At 38.8% G+C, this 12,037-nt stretch overlaps 1 protein-coding gene across 6 annotated transcripts in view; it reads right to left on the reverse strand.

Moving 5' to 3' along the window:
• Positions 1–12,037, reverse strand: part of st7 (suppression of tumorigenicity 7) — a 131,503-nt gene that overhangs the window by 93,696 nt on the left and 25,770 nt on the right. Inside the window, exon 1 of one of the 6 annotated variants that reach the window (XM_062982400.1) lies at positions 10,718–11,321. The exons of 4 other annotated variants lie outside the window; for them this stretch is intronic. Coding sequence is in view for 1 of the 2 variants with exons in the window: in XM_008111171.3 (XP_008109378.1) it covers positions 10,718–10,739 (22 nt within the window). In the remaining variant the exon portion in view is untranslated. Of the gene's footprint in view, positions 1–10,717; positions 11,322–12,037 lie in introns of those variants that run through there. One more of the 6 variants, XM_008111171.3, reaches the window with a different exon arrangement.

Raw genomic sequence — 12,037 nt, forward strand, 5'->3', positions numbered from 1 at the left:
CGGCCAGCCTGGCCCACCAGAAGGACCAACGTGGGCTCTGGAAGCCCACGTCGGGCCTTCTGGTGGGCCGGGCAGGCCTTCCGGAGCCCACTCTGGGCCTTCCGGAGCCCACGTTGGGCCTTTCGGAGCCCGCGCTGGGCCTTCTGGAGCCCGAGCTGGGCACTCCGGAGCCTGTGCTGGGCCTTCCGGAGCCCGTGTCAGGCACCCTGAAGCCCACGTCGGGCACTCTGGAGCCCGCATCAGGCACTCCGGAGCCCGCTGCCATCTGTTGGAAGCAAGGCAAGTGGGGTTTATTTGTCTGTGGAATAATGTCCAGCGTGGGAGAAAGAGCTCTTGTCTGTTGAGAAGCAGGTGTGGATGGTGTAATTAATCACTTTGATTAGCATTTAATGGCCCTGTGTCTTCAAGGTCTGGCTTCCTCTTGCCTGGGAGAATCCTTTTTTGGGAAGTGTTAGCTGTCCCTGATTGCTTCCTGTCTGGATTTTCCCTGTTTTCAGAGTGTTGTTCTTTATTTAGGCTTTTCCTTAATCCATCCTTATTATCCAACTTTTTTGCTTATCCAATGCTTTTATTTTTCAGTGATTGGTTTTGGGGGGGCGCCTATACTTGAAAATTACCTTGGACCTGCTCTGGTTGAGATTACAGCCACCCTTTCAGGTCTGCACAAATACACTGAAATCATCCAAAGTGAGTAAGCATATGTTAAATTTGGCCTCTTGCTCCCAGTATTACTAAATAAAAGATAACCAGTGACTAAAAGTAAGACAGGTATTTATTCTATTAACATCTTTCAAGGAAATCATAAAATTAAATTGTGTTAATTTGCTTTCACTTAGCTCAGCTCATTGGCAAGAAGAGTGAAATGCAAAGTATTGCATTTCAAAATAGTCCTTATACTCACAAAGCATGTTATGAGAAATTGTCTCACACTAGATCAGACTGTGTACCTGTTCAATCCAGCATTGTCTAATGGACAGTAGTTCAAAGTAATCCTCCTCACCCATCCCTGATCCATCACAAGAAGAGTGGGACATCACCAGTCATTGTTGAGAAAATGATAAAGGACTAGTTATGTGGATGAGGAGGATTCCCATAACGAAGTTGTATTATAAGGAAAGTGACTTTTGTAGCCAGTGCTAATTTGATTATTTGAGCTCTACAATCTCAGCATTATGGAACAACAGCAAAGAGCCTCAAATAAGTACCCAAACATGCATATCAAATGGACTGTACACCTACATAGGGAACAACAAAAAGCTGGAGACAATCCAGTTAACTATTTAAAAATAGTCATGGTGTCATATAGTACTGATGAGAGCTGTCTGTTCAACTTCTCCTTGACAGATCCAGGCCAGGCCAAACTTTAAAACTGCAAGAGAAAAACTGGAATCTACACTCTCCATGCAATCTTGATGAATCTTCATCTACAACTCAGTAGATATGTACCATATGCACAGAAGACATTTCTCTTTTTGAAGGGGTGTGAAAGTCAGCATTGTGTAATGGTTTGGGGATTGGACAATGACTCTGGAGAGAAGAATTCAAATACTCACTCAATCATGGAAACCCACTGGGTAACCTGGGCAATTCACACTCTTTTAGCTTCCAAGGACAGCAAAGACAAGCCCACTCTGAACAGATCATGCCAAGAAACCCCAGGATAGATTCACCTTGGGGCTGCCATAAGTTAAAAACAACTTGAAGGCATTCAACAACAGAGGACATATTTTCCCTTTGAAGGGGTGTCCAGTCTCAGTTCAGTTTCAGCATAAATCAAAAACATGCAAGGAGAGGAAGGGCCTTGAAGTTGACTATCAATGTTTAATACAGTGGGCACACAGATCAGAGATAGTAATGATAATAATAAAATCTTGTATTTAAATTATATTTATTACTTCCATATCATTATTTTACTTACACATGCACATACACATGCACATACACGTATGCAATTTTTATGCAGATATGTGTCCTATTTGATGCAATACATTTTTTTTTCTTTTCTGGCAATATGTAAGTTGTACATAGCACCAGGGTGTTGTATGGTTTCTGGGATGTATGGCCATGTTCTAGCAGCATTTTTTCCTGATGTTTTGCCTGCATCTGTGACTGGCATCTTCAGAGCACCTAGATAGAGCACTACTTCTTAAATGGTGTGTCCTGACCCCACCCTTAGCTCTATTTTGGGGTCCATACAAATTTGGCAACGGTAAAAGTATTCTGAAAAGCATCTAATGATGATTTTAGGCATTTACACAAATTTGCTGTGCAAGGTGTACAGGGGAATATGCAGAACATGCTTTCAGCTGTACTTCATAAAAAGGAAAATCAGTCTGTTAGCAAGCCTTGCAAATGCTGATTTGTTATCAGAAATGTTTAGTTTTTACATCTATTTTATATATCTATATAGTCGGGGTCATGTAAAAATTTCTTGGACCAAATGCAGTGACAAGTGGAAAAGTTTAAGAAACCCCGGTTTAGACCAACATCCCCCAGCCCAGCAATTTCCAGATGTTGTGGATTGCAATTCTCATTATCCCCTGCATCTACCAAAGCTTTGGTATATTTGCATAAAAACAAAATACTACTCCTTGCCTTGTTGCCTCTGTGTCTCATTGACTATTCGCAGAAGATGCTTCAGTGTATTTCATAAAAACTAAAATGAGCCTGTTTAGGAAGTCATGCAAATGTTGATTTCTTACCAGCAAATGTTTGGTTTTTACATTTATTTTATGTACAGTAGAGTCTCACTTATCCAACATAAATGGGCTGGCAGAATGTTGGATAAGCGAATATGTTGGATAATAAGGAGGGATTAAGGAAAATCCTATTAAACATCAAATTAGGTTATGATTTTACAAATTAAGCATCGAAATATCATGTTATACAACAAATTTGACAGAAAAAGTAGTTCAATACACAGTAATGCTATGTAGTAATTACTATATTTACGAATTTAGCACCAAAAATGCGTTGGATAATCCAGAACGTTGGATAAGCGAGTGTTGGATAAGTGAGACTCTACTGTACCTATATACCTGAGGTTACTTAAACATGTATTGGGCCTAAAAGGATCAAGTTTGGAAAAGTTTAAGAAGCTCTGACATAACAGCACACACCTGGCTTTTCCCTTTATACAAGATGAACATTTCAGCAAATCACATTTCAGGTCAAGAATGAGATTCATGTAGGCTATATACATTTCTTAAAGTGCCATGGGTCCATTTACCATGTGGATGTTTTATCTATTATTTTTAATTTTTAAAAAGTGTTTCTCATTTTTTTGAAGAATAAAAGACTGGACCAGCAACGAATATACATTATTTTCTGGTAGCATTGTACTACTCAAAACAGACCATTCGGAGTTTGTCATGGTGAGGCTTTTTTCACTTGCTAATTTATACAATTTAGACCTTTCTAATTGCAATCACATGTCAGCTACACCGCCTGCATAATTTAGATTAATTTGGTTTTATTAAAGAAAATCTTAGTTTTTCACCCATGTTTTGGGGGAAAATATGTATAAATATAGCACTGTATGCTCATTGCAGATTCCATTTAAAATGGAACTTGTGAATAACTGATGCAGAATTATGGATAGCAAATTCAGAGTCAAGTAATATTCTGTACATTAGCACTAAAGCTAGGTCACAGAGTAAATAACTGGGAGGGAGTCTTCCTCTCAAAAAGTGTAATTTTTAATGCATTGCACCACCAAAAAGAGATCTTTTTGAATATACAGTTTAACAAATGCTATAGTCGTGAATGTATTAGCTGCACTCATTTGTTTGCTGGGAGATTTTTCATAAAGGAAATGAAATATGCAAATTAAATGGAAATGCCTCATTTTCACAGTAGCTAAGAACACCACAACCACACATGATGCAGCACAGCTGGTATTCAATCTTACTGCTACCACCCCAGCTGAATGGCTATCAATCTTAAAGTGCCAGCCAGCCCAAAAGAAAACATCACCAGCAATTGTTCTTATATTTTCCTCTCATTTGACAGTTCCACTCCTTTAAATTCAGATACTAATTTAGTCTGAAGCCATATACAGTGCAGAATATATTGTGCCCAAGTCTATGGTGCTGGGCTTGTGCCAGGCATTTCCTGAACAGATTGCCAATAGAGATTGTTCCCAATTTGCAATGAGGGGACCATCTGGGAAGAAAAGGAGAATACTACAATATGTAATTGGGGCTTTCAATTAAGTAAATAGGACATCTGAAGATTGCAAGGCTGTGGAAAAATGAAAAGAGAATGCTATTGAACAAGTAAAGGGAAGCAAAACAACATGGTGGACCTCAGATTTGATCTATGGCTGCTCAAACGAAGCAAACCAACAAACTAAGCTCAGCTATGGGTGGATGCATTATTGTTTTGCCTCCTCCCCTATCTTAATAGTCATGCCCTGAAAAGAATGAATTCGGTGTCCCAAGGACAAAGCCGGGTCTTGGCTGGCCAGAACACACTGTCTAAATGTCAATTTCACCTTAGCTAGCCTTTCCAAAGAAAGGCTATATTTCTCCCTGACAAACTTTCATTCAATCATTCATCTGCTTGTTTATTTCAATGGGAATTGTGCAAATTTGAAACTGGATAATATCCAAAGGTTTTTGAAGCAAATTTGTTCACAATGAAATGCACCCTTTCTCCTTCCCGGCTCTCTGAGTAATACATCTTTGTTCAATTCAACGTTTCAAAAAGGCCAGGCACTTTCAATTGTGGCCACCCACCAAGGCAGTGGAAATAATGAAAAAGATATTCTTGAGCCCAATTATTTCCATGTTTTAAAGATTGAGCGTTCGAGCCCCCCCCCCCCCCCCCCAACCATTCTGACAGGTTTCATTTGAACATGTAGGTATGTTTCAGGTAAACTACATTGGGATGAAAATGTAGAACGACATGAGTCCAGATTATAGATTCCGAGACTGTGGTCTGTAAATCACTGGTGGTCCAAAAGCTCAGCTCAGATGTCTATGGAAAGACTATACAAAACCTAAATATACTGGTCATGAATATCCCTGGCCAAGGAGTCTGAAGGCATTTTGAACAGAACAGTTTGATCAGGATAATTATTAAACAGTCTAATACTGGAGGCCATTATTAAAATATTCGTGTTAATGGTGCAGCCTGAAAAACAAACTTGTTAAAGGGGTCCTTGTGAATGCACTGCAAATTTCATAATGTAACACTGCTACTAAAAATGATGCCATGCTTTATGCTATTAAAATATGAACCACTAACAAGAGTATTTAAGTTATTAAATATGAGTTTTGATTTGTAGAATAGCAACATTATTTTATTGACAGTGCAACCTTAAACATACAGTATGAGTTTACTCACATCCATTTTAGTTCAGTGAGATTCACCAGCATGTAACAAAAATACTTTGGACTACAGAAGACAACTACTCAGACCCACAGCAATTTTCAAGTTGTTCATGGGGATAAAAGTCTTGAGAACTGCTCAACTAGGTGATAATGGAATTATTTAATAAAACAATTGGTTAGATGAGAAGTTATGATCATTCATTCCTTTTGACTCTCCAATCATAAAACAATAGTCGCAAAACACTTTAGTCTATCTTGTCCAATAGATTCCTTAGGGTACATCTACACTGTAGAATAAATGCAGTTTACTATCTTTGTAACTGCCATGACTCAATGCTATGGAATCATGGGAGTTGTAGGTTTTAAAAAAAACTTCACCTTCTCTGCCCAAGAGTGCTGGTGTCTAACCAAACCACAAATTCAAGGATTCTATGGCATTGAGTCATGGAGGTTAAAGTGATGTCAAACTACATTAATTCTTCAGTATACATACACCCTTAGACTCATTATACTGTCTATTGAACAAATTACAAATAAGAATTTAAGTATGATCCACAACCTTATTCAACAACATTCACAACTGAAAGAATCCTCTCATATTGAATCTGTCTTACTACTATTTAGCCAGTCCTTTAGATTATTTTCATTTATTTTGTTTAATCATCTTATATTTCTTGCTTTTTATTTTAAAATCAGGAGTGACTCCTACAGCTTTCCGGATTATGTTTGACTGCAGCTCCCAGTATTCCTCATCATGGTCTATATGCTAACTAGGATCGCTGGGCCTTGCAATCCGACATTCCGAAAACCATATGACTCCTACTTCTATTCTAAACAGTTTGCAAATTGTTTATATATGTGCGTATAGATGTGTTTCAGATACTCTTTGACATTCTTCTACAGACCCTGGAGCCAAGACACCTAAGCATCTTTACTCATGTATGCCCTGAGACCTGCACATCTCATAATAACATTGACTTTCACTGGCATTGAAAACTAAAGATCCCTAATCATTACACTGCTTGTCTCTACCAACTGTTGTCAATCAGCTGTCATCTCACGCCAGTTTCTATGCAAAGCAAATATTTTGAGAATCTAAGGAACCCTGAGACTTAATGTTTGTGAGACATCACCTTGAAAAATTTCTACTAGTAGCAAAACAGGACTATTGATTAGAATTTTTCCATCTTACTAGCTATTTAAAAGCACAGTTCAAAGCACTGGTTCTAACCTTTAAGGCAGTGGTTCCCAACCTTGGGTCTTTCAGTTGTTTTTGGACTTCAACTCCCTGAAATCCCAGCCAGTTTACCAGCTGTTAGGAATTGTGGGAGCTGAAGTCCAAAACACCTAGAGGGCCAAAGGTTGGGAACCACTGCTTAAAGGAATTATTTATCTCAGGAGTTATATATCTAAGGATCTCATGCTGTCAAACATTTAGAAACTAGTAAGTTAAGAAAAAAAATGAAACACTTTGGGAAACTCGCTTGTCACTAAAATTAGTGCCAGAATTTTCATAAAGTTTGAGAAACTCTCTTCTAAATTCTTGACATCACGGAAAGGTCAGAAGTGTGGTCTCTTGTATTACAAGCTTAGGGTTTTTAAGGAGTTCAAGAATTACTGGTAACAAGATGGATATTCTCTCTTTTTCTAACTGTCTCCTAGTCCAATACAAGGTAAGAGGATCACCATTACCCCTTCTTCAAGAGATTTGATAAGACAGAATTACTTAAGCCCCTTCCACACAGCTGCATAAAATCCACAATAAACTGGATTATATGGCAGTGTGGACTCAGATAACCCAGTTCAAAGCAGATATTGTGGATTATCTGCCTTGATATTCTGGATTATATGGCTGTGTGGAAGGGCCCTTAGTAAGTAACCCTGCTTTTCTAAAGGATTGAAAGGGCTTTTCCTTTGTTTCTTGCAATGAATTAGAAGCACAGTGAAGTAGCAATTATGATTCTTGCTGTTGCAGGTATCCCAGTGGATCTGGATTTGGAGGGACTTGGAAGCTGCTGTGTTTTAATTGCTTTTTAAATGTAAGCTTAATTATATTTAATGGGTTTTTTATATTATTGCTAGCCATCTTCAAGTCCATGTTTTAGGAATAATGGTGAGGTTCAAAAAAATTCAAATGAAAATAAGTGTGGACCCACAGGCTTGAATTTCGTCACTCAGACATGTATATGTTGCTACTGTAGGCTGAGCGCTACAATAAGGTACACACATATAACATGAAACATGTATTTCCTACTTTGTGCACAACTCATTGCTTATTATCAATGCAGGAGAGGGCATCCTAGTAAACTCCAGGTGCTTTGGACTACAAATCCCTTAATCCTTGTTCTCTGGATATTCTAAATAGAGCTTCAGAATATTTGAAGGACACTAGATGCCAAACCATGATACTAAGGCTATTTTGAAGTTTGAACAAAAATATAACTAGAGGGGCATGCTTTTATCACCTGCCTGTTTTACAAGATAGTGGGAGAAGGGGGAGTGAAAGATAACTAATATATATCTCCTCTACAAGATTCTGAAAGGATTTTAAAAGACTGTAAAAATTGTAGACAGTAAATTAACTCACATTCTTTTAATGCCTTTGTCTTAACTGGTAATTATTTTACCATACAAACTGCAGGTCCAAGGAGCTCTATCCAAAATAAAGTGTTCAGTGGAAGCAAATTCACCCATGTACACAATATGATCCCAATCAAGTATGGGTTCTCTTAGGAATAGCTATATTTAAAAAGAAGCATGCAGTTTGGCCTCATGGACCTACTTTAGTGCAGAATGGCCCTGAATGAAGTTTGTTGTTTCAGAAAGTCACAATCCTGAGGGCAGGGGAATAATTTTCCTCTCTCTATTCTACAGCTTGGCTGAAGGCCTCCTATTAGATGTCCTTCATCATTTCTTTCCCACCTATCTGATTTATAATAGGGAAGTACAGGAATAGCTTCTCCATCCACAGCTTTAAAACCTGTGATGTTTTTCTTCTAATATCAACACTGGATTAGGACTTGTTTGCATTAAGGAAAGAAGCTCTAGGATATGATCCTCCAGAATTTCCATATGCTCATCAATGAAATGGTGCTAGGCTACAAGGCACAAAAGGCAGAGGCAGCTCAGAAAGATAGCTGTAAAACATTTGTTTTGCAGCTATTTCGAACAATGAGAAAGTTTATCTACAGAACATTTATCTAATAATATGCCTCTTCCAAGTCAGTACTACTATCTCCGAAGACTGCTGGATTTAAGTGTAGACTAATCTAGAGCTATGCTACAATTTTTACCATCCCCAGTTGGTTTGAGGCATTGTAGACCAATACTTTGGGGTGGGGGGGGGATGTCTGTCTTACAGGACAAAGGGAAAACTATAGAATGGCTTTCAGTCTACAATTTCAGACATGTCTGACGCATACAGACACATCTCTGACTACTCAATTCCAGAACATCTTTCTAAGTAACCGTTACCTGTGGTTTGCTATCTTTCAATTTATTGTCAGAAATAGCATTCCAGGTGCACTGCATACTACCCCAAACCTCCCTCTTTCTTCACAATAAGCGCACAGTGGAAGCCTCCTTCAAACAAAGGACAGACAATGGCACTCCATAAAGATGAAAAGGGAAAGCCACCGCAAGGCTTCCTCCAATTGGCTCCAACCCTACTAGTCCTTGCTCAGTTTCAAAGCGCGCTTCACCTGCCTTAAACAGGGTGGGGCAACACACAAAGCACCTAGCTAACATTATCTACCTGCCCTTATTATGAAATTCTCAACTCTTGTAACATTTTGACTATTGTTTCTCTTTATCAAATGCTGGTAGGATGTGTTTTGCAAAATTAACGGTTGTTAGGTTAGCTCTGATACTACCACACTCTTTTTTAAAAAAGAGAAAAAGCATTAATCTGGATGTCATGGAAACAAAAGCCAGCCCAGCTGTTCTCAGGCAGGCAGGCAGTTAGAGAGCGTACTGGTGACACTACCAAAGAGTTCTGTTCAGCAGACAATAAGGAAGCCCTTTATGTGGAGGACTATTTATATAGACAGCTATTTACCATTAACTACATAATTATGCCACACATTCTTAAGAGAAAGTGCTGCACTAATAATACTAATCGTTTTCTTTTCTTAGGTAGGTTGTCACAAGTTTTATTCCCAGGATAAGTGGCAAGTGTCACCTCATCAAACTAAAGGATCAGCCACATTCTTCTAGCAGTATCAGCGACTAAATACATTACAATTTTAAAACATTAAAAATAAAACTAAGTCAAGAAGTAAAACCATTCACACAATACCTTTCAGTGAAAGGAAAGAAAACCACAACAATATACGGTACAGATGATGAATTTTATTTTCCTTTGACCTTGAACCAGCACTATATCAGAAAAGAGTAAGAATCAAAAAACCAAATTAACCCTTTAAAATCATCAGGTTCTTCTTATCTTATAATGTTTCCATTCCAGACTGAGATCACTCTAATCAAGCCTGTTGATTAATCACTATGGCAAATAAAATGCTTCTTTCATCAGGAAAGAAATTAGTTTAAGTTCAGGTTGGTCACCATATCTAATAAATTAGCATATTATTTTTATTTTGTCTTCTATTTCAGTTAATAGCCTCAAAAGGGACTATTGATCCCCAAAGATGTTTGAGACATGCTGTCATCAATAATTTTGTTAACAATTTTGTCTCACTTTTACTAAGGACCCCCTGATTTGATAAAATAAAAATAAATCCATGCAATTTTCCCAGAGATGCCTCTGCACTGCCTTCTTTGCAGAAGATGGGTTTGTAAGTTTTTTATTTACCACAAGCCTTTGACCTTGCCTTTGAAAATGTCTCCACCACAAACTAAGCTTCAGCTGTTTCATACACAATCTGATAGATACCTATTATTTCCCAGCAGCAAGACGATGCTCAGTTGTTAAATCAAATGTGATCTAACTCTCTAGCACATAATCCTGTAGCATCCTTTGAAACGCCGTCACTGTAAGCTAGATAACTCTTTAATTACTGTATCTTTCTCTCTCACACACAAATTGTGTGTGTGTGCAAGTCACACAGGGACACAATGAACACAGTCAGGCAAAAGCACATTTTGTTTTGCATCTTGAAAGGCCTGGATTCAGCATCATTGGCAATCCTGTGCTGTCTTGCTGCCAGTGTCAAAGATGCAGCAAAAGGAGAGCGGGTCAAAACCACCTCAGCATCCTTCCTTCCTTAACCAACAAGGCAGACCCACTGATTTTTTATTGCCGTTGCTCTGAACAATCCTGCACCACATTAGATAAAGCCCTGGACATAAAAGGATGCCACAGAACAAGTCCTACTCCCTCCCTCTCTTAGCAGAAAGAAAAGGGAGATAACACATTTACTTACATGACGACTCAGTGCCAAACATGGCTGGCTCCAGACGCTTGTATCTCAAAAAGGGGGGGGGGGGGGTTGGAAAGGAAAAGGAAGAGAGAGAGGGGGGATATGTGTGTGAGAGAAGGAGGGATGAGACTGCTACACAGCAGGGATCATGAAGCCAGACAAACGCGGTCCCAGAGCTATCCAGCCGTCAGATTTTGCTCTCCTCTTCCCAAGCTTCAGTCTGCAAAATGCCTTTTCCTGCAGCCCTCAAAGCAAAACAGGTCTTCTTTGTAGAAACAAGGAAAAGATAATGTTGTGCATATAGCTTATCAGGAGGGATTCTTTTAAAATCCAGTAGCCAAGGGAAGGCCAGGTCTCTTCTGCTGATGCAGTGAGGCAGAAATAGGTAGCAGACACCAGATACTGCAATCCACAGTCCCTGCTCTCAGTAAGACAATAGCATAGCTTATGCATACACTGGGTGACGTCAGAACACTGCAAAGACTGACTGCTGTTAACCACAGGCTCAGAGGGAGACTGAATAGAGCACCGCAATTCAAGTGGGAATTCTTTTGTCAAAAATACAGAAGACAAAGAATCACACATATTTCCCATCCCTGCTGACTAAAAAGGAGAAGAAACCTTCCCCATGCGAGTGGATGAGGGACAACACTGTCCCTTGATGCACTGCAAGCACATCTGCTCAGCTGCTGCGAACGCTTCCTTACGAATGTCTTTGCAATTGCAATCACAGTCATAATTAAAACAACAATAATAAAATACCTATTCCAAATATGTTATCAGCTCTTCAAAATATGCATTACAGCAAATGGCTTTTTAACAAGGACAGGAAAAAATGACAACCTTTAGCGCATTATTTACTCAGGAGTTATTTCTTATAAATTAGCAACAATATTTATCCAAAAAGTATCTCAAGGTGTTCAACTAAGGATAGTCAACTGGCAGTCAAATGCCTGAATGTAACTCCATGCAAATCCATCTGACAGCCCTATAAGAGATTGATCATGTTTTTCTGGTACCATCACTTACGAGGAAAATAATCTTCCAGATTGTAAAAAGAATTAAAAGATATTCCACATATTTATGACAGTTTTGTAAATTATACCTTGGGCTATGCTCAGACTGTGATGTTCCTCCTCTTTGTACCATTACCTCAAGAATAAAGTTATCACTCTTGCCACAGATTGGAAATGTCCAGTCAGTAAAAGCCAAATGTGGAGCTTGTTTCCAAAAGATACCAAATCCATCTCAACAAAGGGTTGTTGTGTGTTTTCTGGGCTGTATGGCCATGTTCCAGAAGTATTTCTGGAACATAGCCATACA

The sequence above is a fragment of the Anolis carolinensis genome, chromosome 5 (genome assembly GCF_035594765.1).
Source record: "Anolis carolinensis isolate JA03-04 chromosome 5, rAnoCar3.1.pri, whole genome shotgun sequence".
Lineage (NCBI taxonomy): Eukaryota > Metazoa > Chordata > Lepidosauria > Squamata > Dactyloidae > Anolis > Anolis carolinensis.